Source organism: Ammospiza caudacuta, chromosome 8 (genome assembly GCF_027887145.1).
Source record: "Ammospiza caudacuta isolate bAmmCau1 chromosome 8, bAmmCau1.pri, whole genome shotgun sequence".
Lineage (NCBI taxonomy): Eukaryota > Metazoa > Chordata > Aves > Passeriformes > Passerellidae > Ammospiza > Ammospiza caudacuta.
Window position 1 is genome coordinate 14218390 of NC_080600.1, and position 21849 is coordinate 14240238.

Genomic DNA, 21849 nt, shown 5'->3' on the forward strand with positions numbered 1-21849 from the left:
TTATAATAATTAAACAATCATTGTAATTTTTATATATATAGAGAGCAAACAATTGAGACCACTTTAATTTTTATGTATATAGAGAGCAAACAATTGAGCAAACTTCAGAGACTCACTTGTGGTATATGTCTAGTATAGCCTGTACAAAAGGCAAGAGAAATGATGCTAATATTTTATCTACTAATAGAAGTGTGAGTTGAGAGGGCAGCAGGAAGCATAGCTTGGGGAGACAGAGGAAATAAAAGGAACATTAACTTAAAAAAGGTAAGTGTTTCTCAGCATTCTTTCTCAGCAGAATGTACATAACTCCTCCTAGAATAAGGGGATTTCTGGCATTTAGTTAAGAGTCAGAATTTGATGACAAACCCTTAAATGCTACCCATGAGAAGCTGCCTGGAAACTTCCGTTTCTATGAATTCTGATGACAGCTGTACATACATCTTGTGTTAGGAACCTGGTGCTTAGAATCCTCAGACATTCAAACTTTTTTTTTCCCTTTTTCTTAACAGTGTGTTCTCATGGTTGTACCAGTTGAGGTAAAGTTCTGCACTTTGGCAGTGGCTTACGCACTTGCGGAAAAGGTTGTAGAGCAGAAAGTTGACTTTTTCCAGCAGCTGAGGTCTTTGCACAGGAATAGGGTCCCCATCATAAGTCAGCCTGGTCAGGAGTTCATCCAGTTTTTCTAGTTGCCTTCTGACTTGAAAGAGACTCTCTGCCAACAGTGTAAAGCTACAGCAAGACAAAGAATTAGTTTGCAATCTTTCTTGTAAACAGTTTCTTGGAACACAAGAACTACTGAAGTTCTTGCTTGGGGAAAATCAGAATCTGTATTGAATGGTGCTTTCCAGCTTTGCCCAAACTCCCATCCATTCATCTTTTGTTTACAGGACTATATAAATACATTGGGCAAATCACCTGCTTTATCTTCAAAGATAAATGTTTTCACAACAATGCAACACCGTCTGTGATAATTTGGAAGAAATATATACATGGTCCTAGTGTTGTACATGCAGGGCACTTGTGCCAACATTAATTATTTCCTATAGCTCAGGAGTTTTGCAAAATGTATTCTTTAAAAGGACAATATTTATATAGAATGAGCAAGTTAACAAGACTAAAGAAGTGTAAAAGCAGTTAGGAAAAAGAAATCCAAACATACTTGATAACAGTCCAGTAGGATATGTGCGTATAAAATTACAATTTAAAGCTATTTTTAGCATGTTCATTCGGGAAAAAAGAAGTACTCCAGTGAAAAAAAGAAAAAACCTACACAGAATAAAAAAGCAAACGACCACTTTTTTTTTTCACTTTTAAAATTTTCTTGATAATTTTCCTTCCTTTTTAACTATTACATTTTACTTCACCTTTTCCATATGAGAGTTTTGATGGGAGAGTAGTGACCATGATGTTGTGGCGACATTTTGTGAGTACACTATATTTTGAATATAATGCTATTTTCATTTTATTTGCAATCTCTTCAGAGTTGCCATCACAGAGACTACTGCCATTCAATCCCTACACAGTGTAAAGTCTGGAGGAGTGAGTCAAAGCATAAAGCCTCTACCCAGCTCCTGCCTAGACACAACTCCCACTGCCTTCAATGACAAACTCAGCACCATTCTTACTCAAGCAAAACTCCCAAGTGGGTATGTCTCATGTATCTGGAAGATACAAACCCAAAAATTAGCGATTGCAACGAGCCAGGCTAGTGTTCATTTAGAATGATGAATGTTGCTTTTAGTGAGCACCTTTTAGTTATTTACTCTCTTAGCTGCTGGTGAATTTGCTGCTGTTGCAGCTGATCTAAAGGAATGATCATTTCAAGTGCAGCAGACTTCCTGTGGTTTTCGGTGGAAGCACGAGGTCAGGGCAGGTTTACCAGTTCTGGAGCTGGTCGAGCCCCCCGTGGAGGGGCCCCCCGATGCAGGCGATCTGCTGCCGCCTCTTCCAGTCCAGCAGCTCCTCGGTCAGCATGTTGCTCATCAGCACATCGATCTCATGGATCACACGCCCGATCTTACTGAGCACCTCCTGGAAAAGAGCAAAGGTGCCACTAACTGACCACAGGCAACAGCTGCAGAATTCACCAGCCAGCATGAAGCACTTACCATGTTTTTTTTCAATTATTCTGAAAGGAACCGTGTTTAGTTCCTATTGCTTCAGTGACAGGATTCGTCATCCACTGTATATTAATTCTGAATCCCTATGAATTCTTCTTCAGTAATTTTTTTTTTTTTGGGAGGGTAGGAGGGAAGAGTGTGGCATTATTTGTGGGCATAATATCTCCAAGATTTTGAGACTTGCAAGCTCTGTCAAGTTCAGAAAATTCTGCTGTTGTTTTGCATCATATAAAATGCATTGTGTTTTTGTTTGCTTGATTTAATCATAACCCTGCCCTCATGGACTCAAATTGCTTCACTCTTAAGCTGTGCAGAACCATATCCTTGACTGAGCTGTTACTTAATTGCCAATTTCTTAACTTCTAGTTCAAATCACCCCGACCTGCCCAAACATTTTACAAATTTTTAACTCCAGTGAAATGAGTCTGCTCTTCTGAGATGAAAATTTAGAAAGGCACACATATGCATTTGAGTATTTGGTGCGAGAATAAGGGGAGAAAGCAGATAAACCACAAATGACAAAACATTGTCACTAACCTTTCTCTTGTAGTCTAAAGTATTGAGCATTGCCTGCAACGCCAACATTTCCTGTTTAATGAGGGCGCTGTTTTTGTCATTCTGCTCTGCAGGGGACGAAAAAAAATCAGTATAAATACGTGTGGGTGTGTGTGCCTGTTTATAAGGGGAGATGAGGAAAACAAACCACAACCAGGCTGTAGCAAGAACTAGTGAAAAAATAAACTGTGAACATCAGTAGATTATGCAACAGACTATTTCATTTGAAAGGACTAGCTTTAGTAAAAGTTTAACACAAGGTTTTATGGATCCTGTCTGTAGATGTGTTTGTGGGGCAGGAAAAGGCAGAAAACATACAGGTGATAGCCAGAGTTCTCTAAATTTCTCATCCGTGTGCATACTCCTGTGTATTATGTACATCTGGCTTGGATCAATGATTGATCTGTAAACACAAACAGCTCATGGTGTCAGCAGTTAGGCTAAAGCCCTTTGGACTTGATGTGAATTACAATGTCTGGCTGAGAGGCATTTGCAACAGAGATGAAGTGCTCATCACCAGGGGAATTTCAGCAGCCAGGAGTACTGGTCACTGGGCATTTCCCCCTCTGTCTAGTGTTTGTCCTTCTCTGGGTCAGGCACTAGTTTCAAGAGCCCCCAAGCTCACCCATGCTCTTTCACATGCAGCTCTTTCCCACCCTCACTTTCACCAACCTTTTGCATCTTTAATGCTACATTCAAAAAAGAAATTGGTGCCAACTGTGTGCCTGCCAAGCTCTGGATGGATGCCTTCCTATTGAGTCAGGGTAGATGTTTCAGTAGAGGCAGACCAGTAACCAGCACCACCTCAGCCACAGCAATTGCTCCCACACACTCTGAGCTGGCTGTGCTGGAGCAGAGCAGTGAAATTTAAGCCCTGAAAGTCATTTATTGTCAGCATGTCTTATGTCAGTCCAGCTTTCAGGTATCTGTGTGGTCAGTAATTATAATTGACCTGATGACTAGAAACTCATGGCAACTCTTCTGATTGCTGGGTCATATCCAGCCTTCAACATTTAGGACCGATGTGCTTAAGGACTTGGATGTTTTAAGCCCAGCATCTTTGCAGTTTCAAAGGAAGGTAATATAAAGATGTCTGAGCAGACACAAGCAGACCCCAGTTTCTTTTCTGAAAGAGATCATGCAAGGACTGCTCCACATGCAGATCTCAGGCACCACAGGCTGGTGAAACATGCATTCAGAGTGCTTACCAGCTGGTTATCACCACTGTGGTCAAAAAAGAACAGAAAGCCAAGTTAGAGGCAAGAAAAATCAGTTCTGCATGACTCTGGGAAATAGGAGTCCCTTCCACATTCTCCCAAAAAAAGGGCCATGTAAAAGGTGAGGATATTGAGAAATAGGTTCTTTAAATTAAGAAATGTACTACTTTATATGCCATTAGGTAGCTTATCCATAGGAAATAACTATACTTCCTTTACCCTCTTAACCCCAAAAGAGTAATTTTGTTCCAGGACTAAAACTTTATATAAACCAAAGATCCATTTTTATGTTTACATATATTAATCAAGTAATGCACACAACCCCCTGATGCTGTAGTCTAGCTGCAGAACCAGCCATTTCCTAGCGAATCTTAAAATGAGTATAAAAACTCTTACCTAAGCTCTGTATTGTTTTGTACCTGAAGTCAAATTCCTCCTGCAAGTCTTCCAAGTATTTCACATCTTGGTCAGTCATCTTTGACAGGAGAGAAATGAACAAATGCATGATGTAGTATTTTCCTGTCTTACCACTTGAAAACCCCTGAACAGTTCTGGGAACTCTTGTTTACTGTCTTGTAAACTTTATAAAGTACGATTGAATAATAAATTTATAGCTACAGATTTATTTTACTTGTTTAGAAAGTCAAATATCATCCTCTATCCTGCATTTGACAGTGGTTGATTCAGCTTTATCCCTTCATGTTTACTAGTGCAATGACATAAAAGAAAGTACGAACAATTGTGTTAGCCTGAGCTAAACTGAAATTGTTATGCCCATAATGCATAACATTGAAACTTTAAAGCAGGGCAAAGGGATAATTTTACATTTACTTAAATGGAAATTTAATAGGGGTGTGCAAAGCCAAAAAAGGTGGAGTCACACAGGAGTAGAGCTCACAGAATTTATTTACAGAATGTCTTTAAAATTTGGATACAGAAATGAAACATTTTTGCTGCTTTGGCATTTTGCAGCTTTCTTTTCATATGTGCTATTAAAAATATTAAAGATATTTTCTAGTAAACAATCAATAATAATTCAAAACACCCCATCAAAAGAAGGAAAATAAAACTGTAGGAAATTATCTGCTGTACTTTGAAGGTCTATTTCTGTGCTGTTTATAGGAAGCCTTGATTTTGCCAACAACTCATAAACAATCCTTTTTGGTTTCCGAAGATGTGCACATTAAGAGTCTGAAAATACAGAAACTTGTTTGCTAAAGGAGCCCACACACAATTAGCCATTTTGGCTTACTCTTTATTTTTGGATACTAAAGTTTTAAATTATATGTGTAAAGTATGAAATTACATGCACGAGGAGCTGGCTAATTTCTGCGTTCAACTTAATTACCTACTAAAATAACCCAGCCCTGCTATCTAGAAAATGTTCTCATTTTCAGTGGTCCTTCAGGGGTGGCTGTGCTTCCCCACACAGGCAGGATGAGCAGCTTGACAGGCTGCTGCTTTGTCTGCTCTGCAACTCTTTATCTACACATAAAGTTGTAAGATGAGACCTAGTATTACATTCTTCTGAATCTACTTTATCCTTCTAAGGGTTTGATCTCTCTAACCCTTCTTCTCTGTGAAAGAATGATGAGAGAATGCTGCTAGGATCTCTTTCCAGTATACCAGAAGTGTTTCTCTTGAACAACATATGGAGAAGTATTTCAAATATAGTTTCTACCCTGAGACTGCTACAAAGCTGAAAATGGGGATAGCAAAAAAGCCGTGGGTACTTTGAATCCTTATCCTGCCTTGAACTGAATGGGCATTCTCTGAGCTTTCAAGGTCTCTGGGACATAGCTACAGGTTTGGCTCAGCCCAGCTGTGGCCTGCCATGGCATGAGAAACTCCTGGAGAGTGGTTACCATCAGCTGCCAGTGTTCTTGTCCCCTCATGACTCCAAACCACGCAATTGTGTCACGTAGCCTTCAGCTCGACAAAGGTCTCGGTGCATGACTCAGAGCTTGGGAAGGTTAAGCTACTGCTGACCCAGCTAAAGGAGGTGAAATTGCAAAAATACATTTTCTGAACTTCTCATCTTTTTAGAGACTGTAGCTATGCTTTTACTGCACTCAGTGGTCTGCCTGCAACTTCCCTGGGGATGAGTGTGGCAGCTTTAAAATAGGGAGCTCTCACACTGAACCCAGACAGCTGCTAATACCCGAGGATCCAGGTGTGTCCTGAGCTGTCAGTCTGGGCAGATGTCCTTGGAATAATGGAAAATGGATGGTGTGTCTGTTGGCAAAAGTTGTTGTGCTACTCAGCCTAAAGATAGCTCAGGTGTGTCTATATGAAAATCAGGTAGGCAGAGACAGCACACAGGACAAAAAAGGTACCTGAGCGCTGTTCTTGATTGCTGACACTTTGTGTTCTACATTTCTTTGACGTTCTGAAACCACAGAGTTCTGTAGAGACTTTTCCAGTGGCCCCTGGAACACATTGAACAGATAATTGGTGGGTGAGTAATATTAATAATAATAATAGGTGATAGAAACTGTACTGCAAGTTCCAGCAGAGAGAGGGAATTCCAAAGCCAGTGTTCAACCATCTGCAGACTGCTGTAAACACACAGACAAGTTTAGTTCTAAACATTTGAAAAACATGAAGCTTTAACTTTGAAATCCAAGAGATTAAAAGGTGTGGGTATACTGCAGGTATTAAATATCAGGTAAATGAAATATAGATTATTAGATTTTTAAAAAAATATCCATGGCACAAGACTCATATAGGAATATGTATTACATCCATAAGTGATTAACAAGAACATGTTTGTCTTAAAAATTCTCTCTGGGTTTTCATCATGTAACAATTTCCCCAAAATAAGTTTCATATTTAATTTGACTTTTTTTTTCTCCAAACAACATAAAAATCATCAGTAACTCTATAAATCATCCAACTGTATTGGATGGAATGTCTTTTGCATTTCATAGTTAATATGAATTAATGCATTGCATAATTTAAAATACACACATCTGTTTTGCAAAGAATAATCTCTTTAAAACCTTTCCTACAGATTAAAGTCTTTGAAGATTAGCTGTGACATGGAAGTCCCTCATAGCAATGTTTCCAGCAGAAGAGTCACTAATGAAGTTCAAATGTGAGTTTAAAGGGCAACATTTGGCAACCCCGAGTGCACACAAATCACTTCAGTGGAATGAGGGGACAGGATTTGGTTTGAAAAGCATGTGAGCAGATTAACATGGAGCAGATTAGTGAAATGTAATTCATTACCTGTACAGGCATGCTGGCTGCAGCCAATATTCTTCTTTCTTCTCTTAAGCAGTTTGAGATGATCACTGCTATATGCATGGGATTACCATGATATTTGCCCTGCAAGCACAAGTAAATACAACTCAAAAAAATTCCACAATTCAGGATGTCCCTCTGGAAATCACAAGCAACATGATGTATGAGTGTCTATGAGGTGCAGATTGGTGTGGGTGGAAAAGAGTCCCCTTTTCATGTGCTGGTTCAGCCTTTCAGGGCAGCATCAGTTAGTGCCACCGTCATAAAATATTCTGAACAATGTTCCACAGAGATTATAAAGATACAATTCTGAGATGTATATAATTTGGAGATCAAATTGCTCCCCTGCTAACACAGCTGTTTTGAAAGGGCTTTCCTGTCAGCCTATTCTGGGCACGATTTTATCACACCTTCGATTTTCAATAGGAGGCTGCTGCTTAGCATGTAGCACTTCTGCCAACAAATAAAGTTTGTAAGCATATCAATATGATAATGATGCAAGCAGGAAAGCTTCCTCAGCATAAAGCACAAGACTTTAAAATTTAATGTCTATGAACAATTTTTCTCTTTTAAAAAATAATGTGCCTGAGATGAAGGAATAAGTAATTTTTGAACCAAGCCAAAGAATGAAAAAAAAATCTATATTTTTATACCACCATAAATAAAGTGCTGAATTGCTGACGCGTGACTGAGGACTGGGCACAATTTGAACTAATATTGGTTTATGCTGTATTTATAAAATTGGAATGATCCAGGACTCTCAAGCCGCTTCCTTTATGGTGATATATTCATTCATTGTTTCTCAGTATCCTTCATGCCTTTCATTCAGTATCATTCATTCAGATACCCTTCATTCACTGCTCATAGTGTTTGTCCATTCATCAGAATTAATCCATTTAATTTCTCTTCCTGTACAGTTCCCACTTCTGGACTTACTCTATTTTTTCCTCTTTATCATTAGTCTTTATTTCCATCATATCTCCCTGCCACTCAGAACCTCTTTTATTCTAGCTATCTCTGAATGTGGCACAGTAAGTTTATATACTTTGATACTTTATATTCTTTAATTGATGCCATATCTTCCTTTGATATCTCACACCAATTGTTATGTTAGACACAAGGGTGTGAATGCATCTGACAGAAATGTGAACACATTGCTTCTGTATGCAGCAAGTACTGTGGCATTAAACATACCTTTCTAATGCTTTTCACTAAACACTTCCTGTGAGCTTATGCATAAAATGTGTAATCTGAAATATGCTTTGACTTCAATTGCAAAGTAAAGAAATACCATATTAAAAATAATAGTTTTGATCATGGCAACTTGGTTTGAGTTGCTTGGTATTAAATACAATGTGTACTGTGGTTCCAGGTATGGACTAAGGCAAAAGATACAGGGCTCTTAAAACTAAATAACCAAGGTACCAAAAAGTTCCCTTCCAAGAAAGCTTTGACTGCCCTGTCATTGTTAGCAATGAAACAAAACTTTGTTTCTATGGTTTCTGAAATCTTTTCAGGACAGGAAAAGTACATGCCCCACAGTGCAGCCAGTGCACACCCAGAGTAGCCCCAGTGCTGTGCCTCCCTTCATGTCCTTAAAAGCAGTTCAGGAAGGTACTTTGCTCCAGCAGCCATCTGTATCTGAGGAGCAGGAGTTATGAACCTGACTGGTTTTAGGAGCTTCTCTGTAAACAAGAAGCGGTGAGTAATACTACCCAGGACACACTATGCCTCAGATCAAACACCAAGCACTCCCTCCCTGCCTGCTCCTTCCTGGGCAGTGGGAGAAGACTCGATTGAGGATACACTGCTGATTTCCATGTCAAATAACAGTGCCAAAGATCTGTCACTACACATTTCTCCCTGGCAGCTCCATGGCTGTGAGGCCAGTAACTACAATGTCGCTGCACGCTTCCTTCAACACCACTGCACTTCAGGTCCAGTAATGTATTCACAGTCCCCTTCACTGGGCATATTCCCAATCTCTCTCTCTGTAGGGTCAGGATGTAGCTTTGGGAAGGAAATAGAGCCATGTGGGAAATGGCTGTGATCTTCCTGCAAAGGACTGAGTGAGGTGTCATGTGGAACTGAGGTGCAACAGCCACAGCCAGGGCAAATTAACTGCAGCAGAGAGTGGTTGTGCTTCTGGCTGTGCTCCAGCTCAGTGCCTGACTCCTTAGGGAGCCAATCCAGGCTGCTAACTGGCATGGAAATGACTCATGCTTTTTTTACTGACTGGGTTTTCTGCTCCTTGGTGGACTGAAACTGCTCAGCAAAAGATCAGTTTATTATTAGGGATGAGCACAGGTGAAGTTGGGAGAGGGGGAAACAGTCCTGCCTTGTTCCAGCTGTTGTGGCTAAGCCTGTCTCATCCATCTGTACCTTGATTAGAGGGGAAAAAGTCCTGTTACTAATAAGGTTTGGGATGAAAGCTGTGGGGAGAAATCTGCCACTGCTGTAAGACCACTGATTGGCATATTAATTCCTCTGTTAACTTCTGCTTGTGGCTGTTACTTATTTTTGGTAGTAAAACAGGGTTTCACCTTCCCCTAGATGACCAGTAAGTGTTCATGCCATACACTGGTACCTGAAGCTACAAAGCCTAAGGTTCTCTAGCTTACCTTTGAGGCTTTCCTTAGTCCTGGCTTACCACTGCCCAACAGAATTCCAGCACTGCAAGGGTTTAAAGGGGTCCAGAAAAACTATTTAACCAAGTCAAGAAGTAAATATCCTCTCTTGGAGCTGGAAAAATGCATTTATGTAGAAGAGGCTCTTAAAAAAATTGTGACAGTGGGATGTGTTAAAATTCCCCACAAAGGATACCAGTTATTAGGGACTTCCCTAGCGTTTCTAGACACGATTCATATGCAAAACTTTCAAAAGCTCTTCCTTCCTCTCCCTTTCTTTGTTTCATTAAGAGAAAAGCATCTGAATCAAAAGGTGCAGTGGAAATTCACTTTTTTTTCCTCCCTTTCTTTCTTGTCTAACTCATAAATCTCTAGAAACAAGCTGGGTCCATAGTGATTCCCATACTTATGCCAGGCTGGTGCTTCTTCAACTTGATTCAGCTTGAGTAGATGCCAAGAAGGTCAATAGAGAGCTGCCACCTGTGCTCCTGGAGCAGCCCCTTTTGCAGTAAGGGAACAGATGGATTGCAACTCATCAGTAATAAATGGATAAGTGAATTGTAACACTAAATATCTCAATAATTGCAACTTATTGAATAACGAATGCTGCTAAAAGCCACAACAGCCATGTTTTTGACTCTGGAAAAATAATAATACTAAAAAACTTCTGCCTGTGTTTTGTACTTCTCAGGTGTAATTACACTTTGGAATGCACAGCTTGGTATTCCCTTATTATTCACCTACTGCCAGCTCTTGTTGCTCTGCACTTCCATTTTGCCTTCAGTTGAGGGCAGAAATTGCCCAACATGACCTTGATTTCTGAATGACTATTGAAAACCATCTCTTAGCAGCAAAGAGTAGTTTAAGTTGGAAAATTAAGGAACTTTAACCAAAAATGGCTTGTGAGATGGGGGAATCCTAACTTAGAGTGAGATGAACACTAGCAGCCAGAAGAGGAAGAAGAATGTGGATTCTTTAGATATGCAAACTCCTATTAATAAGTTTAAACATGTAAGGAAAAAAATTATATTTGTCTTTTGACAAATACCAACATAGAGAAATTGACGATTCACTTTTCTTCTTTCAAATCAAAATATCTGCTAATACTACTGTAATTGTGTTGTTCTTAGAAGTTTTCTTTCTCCTCTCTTCTGTTCCAATGAGGTCTTTCCATGCCATGAGTTACAACAAACAACAAATTATCTTATTTGGACTGGATTCTTCTCAAGAACTAACAGCATGATGCTAAATTTAAGCAAACAGGGGGAACTTGAACTTTCATTCTGAGCAGGTGACAATTTTCTGAGAATGCTGATGACATTTCCTTGGAGAAAACCTTCCTACTGCCACCCGGCATGCACTCTTTCCACTCCAGGGACATCTGTTGTGACAGTACCTTACTAGATCATGGAGAAAAACAAAGCCATTTCTGCAAAAACAGTCTGTACGTTATAGCATGCAGAGTTTATGCCCTTTAGCTAAATTTTAAAACAGCTTGAACTCTTTGGAGTATGTTAAAGGTGCATGAAACAGTGGCTGGGGAAATGCAAGGTTAGGTTCTGTAAGCTGCAAGGTCATGGAGAAACTTTAAAATACGTATTATGACATTTTAAATTACACGTGCTTTCAAAAAGAACACCAAATGACTATCTGTTTTAGTATCTGCTTACTCTGACAGAAATGAAGAAATCCAGACCAGAGTCTTCTCTTACTCTTCTTTTCTTCCCATTTTTTAAACTTCAACATTTTAGCTGATTTTCCTGTGGGTGGCTCCATCACAAAGTGGATCATTCCCAGCCACACTAACACTGACTGCTTTCCATGTGTCAAAGGGCTCTGTACACACCTATCAGTGAATACTGGATGTGCACTATGTGAGCAGCTGGCTCTGTTTTCAGTGGGTAAAGCAGGGGATTAGCTGTTGGTCTCGACTTGTGATGTAGAAGGATGTGCTATGAAACTTTTAGGAAGTCAGTCAGGGGTTTGCCTGATTATCTCTGTGTTTTCAAGGTGACCTATAAAAGGACTTGAGTAGGTTTTGGTGCTTTCCAATTCTGAAAATTGTCTCAGAATTTGGTCAGGTTTTAGCTCCTTTTCTCCTTTTTCTTTTATTTTTCTTTCTTTCTTTTTTTTTTTTTTTAACTCTCAAAACCATCAGCTGTATTTCTTCTCATTTCTGCTAGAAAAAGCCCTTCTTGAGCCTTTTAATTGTATACAATAGGAGCTTTACTTGGAGGTGTGGCAGCGTTATTTAGTATGACCATTGAAGTGTTTGTTCATAGTGAATGAATATTTAAAGAAGCTAATGGAAGGGAGGAGAGATAGGAAACAGCAAAACAAAGTCAAGTAAAATTACATTTCCTTCCCTATTGCTTACTTGTGATATGATTCTTTTACAAAGTCTGGTACTCAGCATCTTTCTGGAAAAGCAAATATCTCATCTTTCATAAAATCAAAAACAGGGAGAAAAACCCCTTTTGTCTATCATTTCATTTTTTAAAAGAAAGAGAGATTTGGTGTAGCTGTGTATCTCGGATGTGTGGGTGGGAAGGCATAGCTGTACATACATATTTCCCGTTTTCACCTTCAAATATGACAAATAACACTTCACCTTGATTTGTTTTCTATCTTTGCTTATGCATCCAGGCAGAAAGTCTAATGAAGACAACAGCTGAATACAAAGAAAGAGTTGGTCCTTGTGTTAGCCTGATAAATACTAAGTGCTTGGGAGTTTTTTGAAAGCTTGTACTTAAACAGGCAGTATTCTTACTAAAAAATCTTCTACTAGAAAGATGCCTCTGTTTTATCTAGGTCTTTAAGAGGAAGTGCCTGTGACACTCTCTGTTTAGACTGCTCTTGTTGTACTTTTATTTTTAGATTTCTCCTTCCCCCTCTCAAAATAGGTGAGAGAACTTAAAGGCAACCTCATTGTTTTAGAAAACTCCTATGATGTGTGGGAAGTCCTAATACACAGCTTTGTAGTCTTGTAGTTTTCTCATAGTGTATGATGCATAACTTCCAGATGATCATAATTGTTTCTGGGGACATGTGCAACTAAATTGCAATAGGCAAAGCTGTAAAAGCACAGTGAATGAGCTGTGAAGGCAGAGGTTTTTTCTCTACTCCTCAAATTCCACTGCTGGGTCCTTCCCAGCAGACTCTAAAACCACTCAAGGAATAACCTACAGAAACAGCAGATTTCTGTGCAGGTAGGGAGAGATAAAGCTACAGGAAATACATTTCTGTAGAAATCATCATCATACAATTGAACTGTATAGACAGGGAGGGGTGAATAATGTTGGGTAGTTCTTATTTGATATTTACTTGAGAATAAATAACTTTTTTTTTAAAATGAGATTTATCTCGAAGTGGGCAAAAATACCATGTTCCTGATGAAATAGGGTAAAACGTCAGAGGACAGAGAGGACTGATCTCCACATGCCCCTCCTCCTCTGGGCACAAAGACCTGAGTATTATTAACTAATCTCTCAGGCAGATGTTCAACTGCAACTGGGCTCTTAATTCTTCAGAATGAACAAAGCCCACAAGAGGTTATTTAGCTTGCTTGTATTTTTACTTCTGCCTGCAAGTTAACTCTTTTTCATTCTACAGAAACAAACTGAAAGTTTAATAAACTTTTTTTTGTGTTCTTTAAATAATAACTAGAAACCCCAAAGTATTTTACTTGTAACAAGTAACTTTTTTCAGCCTTGTACCAGTAATTTTTAACAACCTTTGTTAGCTGCAGTCACCAGGCTGCAGTTGCTAGGAGCAGACACCTAGCTGCTTCAGCAAACAGACTTCTGTGCGGGGTTTCCCATCTGCACGCCAAAATTTTCTGAAAAACAGCTTTAATGGTTGTACTGAAAAACTCACTGGGAGCAGTCTAATACAATCTGAATTGTGTTAGGCAGCAGGACATGCTGGTTCAAAACACATCCGACCTTACCGTGTTGAGTTGTTGATCTGGCAGGCTACACAAGTGCTAAATACGTGTAAATAACATTTTGAAATGGATCTTCCGTGGTTTATTAGGAACTTTCTCTATTTTGTTCCATTCTCACTCGTTTGTAAGCTTTAACAGGAAACTGCAACTAAAACATCAATGGCTGTTTCCACTCTTTGCAACTGTTTCTCAGCACAGGGCTTATTAGAATTGTTTGTCGAGCACCAGCTGGAATGTCTTGTTTTGGATCTAATGCTGTTTTGTCCACTTTCTTTGATGTACTGAAATGAATACTCTTAGGATTGTTCCTTGAATTCCTTATGCATGTTCCTTTCTGGTACAGAGGCTTTTGTAAACTGTCACTTGAACAAGAGAACCTTTATTTGTTCACTTAGTTCTATCTGGAGAAGCACAGGGTTGTTCGGTGCCCATTACAGATGGAAACAAACTGGGCAGTATAACCAGGAACATGACACAGAGTCAGGAACGCACTGCTGGGTTACTGTTTTAAGCAGCATCATGTAAAGATGGATTTGTAGGAGAAAAGTGCCTTAATATATATTGTTTCAGATGACAGAAGATACTTTCAGAAGCTATTCCAGACCTTTCCATAAAAACAGCCAGAGCCGTGTAGGATAAAGTAATGTAACTAAAGAACTATTTCCCAGCTACTTACTGTAACTTCCAAAAGCTTGATTTTATATAACTGGTGGGTGCGAATCAGCAGCTCTGGTGCTTCTGCCTGACCTCTCCCTTTGTAAACAGACCCTAAGGTGTTAATGGTGTGTGTGCCCACAGACCTGCTCATCCAGGCATAATCCCATTACCCTCCCTCTCCCCATCTCAGGCTCTAGCAGGGCTGGGGAGGTGGTAAAGTTCACCAATACTGGAGAATCTGCTGTGAGAATTAAATGAATTTCATGAATATACATAATTTACAGCAAATTGTTCCCCAGAGCACACACTATACTCATTAACTCAGGCTTCAATGGTAAATGAGCAGAGCAGCCCTTCTTACTCCTGAAATCTGTTATTTCACTTCTATAAAGGAAAATTTATGTAATCAGATTTCACCCTGAATACCATAAATAGAGAAGTGACACAGATGCATGTTGCCATTAATGAGAAGGGATTGCTTTCAGAAGTTATCTTGAGACTAGAGCATAAATAAGGGCTTCAGTTATGAGTAGGATGATTCTGGGAATTTCTGCTTTTGTCCTGATGGCGTTGTCCTGCACCTGTCACAGGGCACAGCACAGACAGAGGCTCCTCCTGAGAGCTCACCTGAACCCACACTTGGGCCAGGCTGCATTTCATGGAGCTAATCCTTGTCTATGAGGAGTGGTCCAGCTTTCCAGCTTGGAGTGTGTGTGGGGAAGGTCATCCCAGAGCTGAACAGGCAGTTGCCATCAGCACCATTCCTAAATGGAGCGGTGGGACATGGGGGCACATCTCTGATTCCCAGGCTGCCCTGGGCTCCCTGGCTGCTCTGCAGCCTGCCTGCTCTCTCCCAGCCCAGATTTTGGCAAGTGAGCCAGGAATGTGGACAGTGCCTATCTTTCATGAGAGTCTCTGAGCACTGAATCCACTGGGGGCTTACAGCAGGGACAGGTGAACGCTGTCACAAACATTCCTTCTGAACACGGGGATGTAAGCGTCCACAGGCCAAGGTCATGCAGACTCCTACATCTGCAATTTGGTTCCTAGAAGTGCCAGGCAGCTCTTCCAAGCTTAACATCTGCCCTTTACATTTTGTTGTCATAACAACAGCACAAACCACCTCCTTGTGACTAATCTGCTTTGCTTTTCTCCGTTTAGATTTTAAGGAGAAAGAACTGTAAGCGTGGTTTCCCTGCTCTTTCCCCCACTGCCTCTGAACATTTTCTCCCTCTTCCCTTTCCAAGACTGCTGCTGGGGGATGCAGGAGCTCTCTAGGAAGATGGACAGAGAATTTAACCTTAGAAAGAGACTGTGCTGTTCTGTCTCCCACTGAAGAGCACAGCAACAAAAGGCTGCTCTGCTATAAAAACGAATCCAATTTACTGACTTGAGAAGTAATAATAATGTAGGAAGCAAATATGAAGGATTTTAACCTAAAATGCTGACCCTGATTTTAATACAGTATGTGCATTTATACTAGATTAATGTCAAGAAGAAGAGATGTTTCAATGAAAGTAAGAAATAGAGAAGCGAATTACAGAGAGCTAGCAGTGACCACAGCTGCTTAGCTAAGTTTCTTAACACTATTTTTGAGTGCTTATAACTTTTTCAAATTACATATTTCCTGAAACACTATTCAGTGTTTCTTTTTGCCTGCAGATAATTTTGGAAATGTAAGCAGTCTAAGCAGCAATGCCACACTCCATAGTTATTTCTCTAATGTTGAGAGAATAGGGATGGTCCCTGTGATCTAAAAGCAGGGGTGCCAGGCAGACTCATCTTCCTGCTTGGACTTCTGCTCTTTGCCCTTCAGAACCCCCAAGGTTGCCCAAAACTTTGTATTGCAACTGAGGCAGGCGGATTCTCCCTTCTTTCACTATTTCCATTCTTATTTTCACAGAACAACTAACATATTTATGAATGATGTTTCAGTAAACAGAATAGAAGATTTTCTCAATTTGATAACAAAAATCTCAAGGAAATCTTTTAGGTGAGGTGTGCTTGGTTGTGGTGCTGGAGACTCCTAGCAATAACACTCTCCAGACTCAGGAACAGCATGGGGAATCTTGATCCTAAGGAGTCCTTGTCTGTCTAGAAAACAGCTGCAGAGGCCACTTATGAGGTGTGCATTGCTTCCTTTCACTAACCATCCAGTTGTATTTCTGATTAAATGTTAGCCTCTCCTTTTGTGTTTTGTCAAGAACTGCAGGTAGCTTTTGAATAGCTTTTGTGTGTTCTCTAATTGAATTTTTCTTCATTATTGCTATTGTCATAGCCTTTCCCACAGCTCAACACACTATGCTGTGTACATAGTGATAAGTGCTGGTTTCCAGCACTATCTATTTTGTCAAGTGTTACTCAGTAGGGTAACACAATTTGGCTCAAAGCAATGAACAAACATTGCACTCGGATCTTGTATTGTGGTTGGACAGCTTTGTGTGTGTGCACCATGCACAAGGGTCTGTGCATCTGTGTGTGGTTCAGAGGGGAAGGAAGAGGAGGGAGCTGTGAAATTTCAAAGAAGTGCTTGCACTAGAGAGCTAACCAGAGATAAAGGTGGACTTATGGTAACTAACCTTCAGAGAAAGTCAAACCAACTCTGTTCACAGAGTCACCAGATAGGAAAAAATGTTTACAAAAGCAACTTCCTCCCCTATTTAGGAACCCAGTCTTTCCTTCATCAGTCACTGAAAAACCTCATTAGTTTCACAGCATAGCATTCCAGCCTCCTGTTCCCTAGGTGGTGTGTTGGGACAAAAAGGACCGTGGCATCCTGCTCTGTACATCAGTCACATTTTTCTGGTGCTGTCTCACAAAGCTGTCACAAACTAGCTCAAACTCCAAGAGTTAGGTGTCTGCAAGGGCTTCCAGCTGTGGCTGGGAAGCCAAATGCCCGTTTCCAATCTTCTCACATATTCAGCAATAAAATGCAACCAGCCATGCGTTAACAAAAGATTAGACCCATAATTAGATAATTTGTATACTCAGAGTTAAGGACATTACAGAACATACTGTCCATGCTATGTGTCATATTCAGTCCATTAATAACACTTGACAGTTGATAACAAGGATGGGCTGTCAGCTGATTTCAGCTACTGTAGCATTTCTTTACTGATGTGCTTACCTAATCAGTGAAGAAATAACTTTAACAGCTGCAGCAGGAGCTGTGCAGCTCTACAGAACATGCAGCCCATACCTTGCCTGAAAATGCATTTATCCTCCATGTCCTATACCTTCTCACTAGTAACACAGTGGTTTACACAAAAGTCAAAAATTCTGCTGTCACAGATTTCTTAAGACAGTATAAATTATTTTTCTTATCCAATAATAGGTTGTTATCAAGCTTTGCAAGAGCCTGGTCCTACTTCAGGCTATTCTAATTATTTTGGAGATCAGAATATAGGCTGTGGGTGATAGTGTTCAAGACCAGGAAAAGCTCCAACAGTGAAAGTGCCATCCATGTTTACATGTGTATTTTGGAAGTGAATGGACAGCTTTTTTTGTCTAAATTCAGGTTATGTGTTGTCTTAACACAATGAGGAAAGGTCAACATTAATTAGTGATGGGGAGAGCTGCTGTTTTGTTTTTTTTTCCTCACCTAGAAACATTCTACTGCAATATTCAAGATTCTGATCCTGTTTTATAAGCAGTATAAATAATTGCAGTATCACACATGTGCTCTCAAGGACTTCGTAACACTGTTCAGCTGTAATGGGGAGGCCGGAGCATTTTGGCTTGTTCTGGAATTGCGACTCAGACCCTAGCACCTGAGAAACCATTTAATTACAAATCACCTGAAACTCCCCTCCTCTGGCCTTTCTGGAATGACCCTCCTTTGCTTTGTGCTCTTGCTGAAGCACATAATTATACAATTTCCAAACATGACAGGACTTGAAAGAAAGAGTTTTTATTCAGGCCATTTTCATACTGATTATTACATGAACTCAAATGAGTTCACCCAAGGCCTGATTGCTTGGCTTGGTGTGCCCAATTTGGCAGAGCACACAGAGGTGATGCTTCAAGATTTGGTAAAAAAATTAGAATAAAACAAATGGGGCAGAGAGTAGAAGGAACAACAACGAGAGGCTTTAATTTTGTATAGCTTGTATGTAAATATGTTCTAGTCCTTCTGCCTGTGCACATTGTGATGGTACAACCATAAATGCATTGTCTTTTAAGGCAGGAATACAGTAGTGTAACTGCTTGGCCTCAAATGCTCTTTCCATGGATCTGCTCCTGTAGAAGAATCCTTTATAAGGTGATACAGCTTTGTGGTAAAATGTGCCAAGATCATTGCAAAAACAACAGGATTTCTGCAGTTGAGTAAATCTAAATCTGGTGTTTGAAGAGTACTGAAGTTATGAAAAGTGCCACTCCAAAAACCAGAAAAGAAACAAACAGGAACTTTATTTTTAAATTACAGGAGGCTACTTGCATAGCATAGATGAAAAAGTGGCAGCAATGGAAATAGTGTCATATTTTTAAGAGACACCACTAGGGATAATGAGTAGAAAGACACAGCTATGGAGAGAACCAAGTAATTGATGAAATCATGCTAAGATTTTCCAGGCCAGTGTGTATGTATGTACATATGTCTCAAATAAAGAAAATGTTTGGCAAGCAATGTAATTATTGTATAAGTACTTATGGAAAACACCATCAAAGAAGAGAAAATCCCCCACATTTTCACTGAACTCCATGGCATATCTGCTTTGTGCAGAAGACAGATAGGTGTCAGGAAGTAGGTGACTAATGAAGTGGAACTCTGAGAATCCTTGCCTTAGATACACAATTATTACAGAAACATTCAGCCAATCAAAATAAATATCATTTTGCAGAAGCCTAACGGTAAATCCTGTACGTAATTCATAACAAATAATCCCAGAAAAGCAGCAAGCATGCTAATGATTTACAGAGGTTCCTTTTTCATGGTGCTGCCTTAAGCCCCAAGCATCTATTTTATTCCTTAGTTAAATATCTGTAGGTGTCTGAGAGGTGGTAATTACATTTGTAATAAACATGAGCATCTATAAGCACTGTATTTGTAAGAGCTCAGTGAAACACAGATACGCACAGAGCTAAGAAGTCACAGCATTTGTATCCAAGCTGCATGCATTGAAACAGGAATTACTGCTCCACAGAAAGACAGTGGAGTTGTTATTTGGAATTATCTTGCGGAAGGCTCAGTTTTCCCAGAGCTGCTCGGAGTCTGCGGCAATCGGGGCAGCTCTGAGCTGGGCACTGGAACAAACTGCACTCCACAGAGCCCAAGCACTGCCTCCAGAGAGCAGGGAGAGTGTGCAGGGCAGTTTGGCCTTGGAAGCAATGACCCACCTGCAGCAGCTTCCTGACTCTCTTCAGGTTGTGGATCAAGAGCAGATTCTTCTCCTGCGAAACCCGGTCCAGCTGTTCGTCCACCTGTATTATCAGATTCTGCAAAAGGATCATTGCCATTGCTTCATTGTTGGCTGCAGCCTCCCTAAAGAGTCAATGAACAACAACAATGCACATTTTAAATGCTGTATGATGTGTCAGTCTAGCAGTACAGAAAATGATAATCTATTCAGAAATCTAGGCAGCAAAAAAAAAGATTTTAAGTATATGGTGACTTGCCTATAGTAAGAGCTTGTGAATATTGATTTTTATGATTTTGTGGGTTTTTTTATTATTCCTATAAATATGCATATAGAGAGGGTGAGGTGTTAGCACAGACAGTAGAGTCAGCCAGAGGAGACAACTAGGGTTTTCTAGCCTCTGGTCCAGTGAATATTTAAATAATTCCAGCTCACTTGTCAGAGGAAATGGGGCTTATGCAAACTGTCCTTCTCACTCAGTCACACAGATATAATTTCTGAGTTTGCTGCCCAGTTTCAGACAAAGTTGGCAACAGGCCTGAAGTCCAAAAGATAGAATTCTTACAAATTTCATGGCAATCTGGCAGGTTGGTAGAAGAAAGAAGTCCAAATTAGCACCTCCACTGAGGGAAACAGCAGCAATAACTTGCTCCAGGAGGCAACAGCCAGATGGCCAGGCAGAAGAGACATCTCTTCACACCAGGCACCAGCTGAGCCTTCCCCCAGCCAAACTATTTGGGGATACAGGAGGACTCTGAGGCTACTGGTCAAGGGTATGTAGGGGACACAGACACATCCAGGCTTTACTGGCTGTGATGATTGTGGTACAGCTTGATATGTGCAGGGCAATGAGAAAACTGAGGAGGAAAAAGTTTGGACAGCATGGCAATCTTGTCCTTGGGATAGCCTCTCTCCTTTCCTCACAAACAGCAGGTGCCTGTTTGAGATATGCCCGCTAACTCCATGTCTGGCAAAAAGGAGATTTTAATGTTACCCATGTTGCCACAGCCCCATAAAGATGGAGCTACAAACCATAAAGAAAGATTATATTCCTTAGCAGATTTTTCCCCTCCCTGCACAGTAGTCCTCCAATAGTCCTGTGGAGTTAGCTTGAAAAATTGATATGTCTCTTTCTGGTACGACTAATAATTTTTTTCTTTGCATTTAGTTTTGAATCTTCTTAAGATAACTCTCAAGTGAATTGAATCCAAATTTGGACATAAATGGACCTCCTAGAGAACAGTTCCTGTAAACAGCTGGCTTGTTCCCCAGAATTATCCAACTTTAAATGCAATTCTGGACAAGTGAATAATTTTATGCTGCAAGAGGTAAGTGTATAACATTTCCATTTAAAATTAACTTGTATTTTCTTTAAATCAATTTTTATTGGATTTTGTTTAGGAGTAGGTTCCAATGTGAATCTTCACCTCCCAATATTCCCTAAGTTGAAATGGCTAAATCCATTAACTAGTGAAATAGTATTACTGGAGTGTAGATACCTGCACAGTTTGTAAATGAGCACCCTAAAGCCTTCCAGCAAACAAAAGAATTGTTGGTGATTGAAATAAGAGGAGACAGAATGGATGAAATCCTACCAGTCCTGGCTTTCTATCCATTGTGCTAGCAGGTGTCGGATTTCCATGGGGAAGTTATCATCATAGAACTGGTCCACCTGCTCCAAAAACTTTATTTCCAGTTGTTGAACTTGACTCCATTGGGACATGCTACAAAAGAAAGGAATTAATGTTTGCAACTGAAAAATGAACATGAATTACTAATGTAAACTGCAGAAATTGGTTATTTTCATTGTTGCTCTTATATACTTTGACATTTTATTCTGTCTTTCAAAACAGGTGGTACTTGAGTAATTTTAGTCAGTTAAAGGGAAGAGGGAGAAAAGTCAGCAAGGCCATTAAAGAAGTTTTGGTTCTTACACTTGAATGGGCACGTCTGTCAATTCCCTTCCTTTATGTAAATTTTTGAGATACTTTATGATGCTTATAACATGACAAAATTTACACACCATCTCTCATCAAGAGAAGAAGTTTAGGATTGTACTCTTCAAACCTAGGTAGAACTATTGTTATTGAAGGGTAGTGGAAAGCAATGATTTTGCTCTCTTAG

General features: G+C 39.9%; 1 protein-coding gene across 1 annotated transcript in view; it reads right to left on the reverse strand.

The window, feature by feature from the left end:
- The window catches only part of STAT4 (signal transducer and activator of transcription 4), a 37930-nt gene extending 16482 nt beyond the window's left edge, over nucleotides 1–21448 (reverse strand). The window contains exons 1-8 of the mRNA XM_058809417.1: nucleotides 21321–21448; nucleotides 19706–19850; nucleotides 7124–7222; nucleotides 6229–6321; nucleotides 4289–4367; nucleotides 2658–2743; nucleotides 1880–2031; nucleotides 571–729 (exon numbers count right to left, since the gene is read on the reverse strand). Coding sequence (XP_058665400.1) covers nucleotides 571–729; nucleotides 1880–2031; nucleotides 2658–2743; nucleotides 4289–4367; nucleotides 6229–6321; nucleotides 7124–7222; nucleotides 19706–19850; nucleotides 21321–21448 — 941 coding nt within the window. The remainder of the gene's footprint in view (nucleotides 1–570; nucleotides 730–1879; nucleotides 2032–2657; nucleotides 2744–4288; nucleotides 4368–6228; nucleotides 6322–7123; nucleotides 7223–19705; nucleotides 19851–21320) is intronic.
- Nucleotides 21449–21849: the final 401 nt, after the last annotated feature.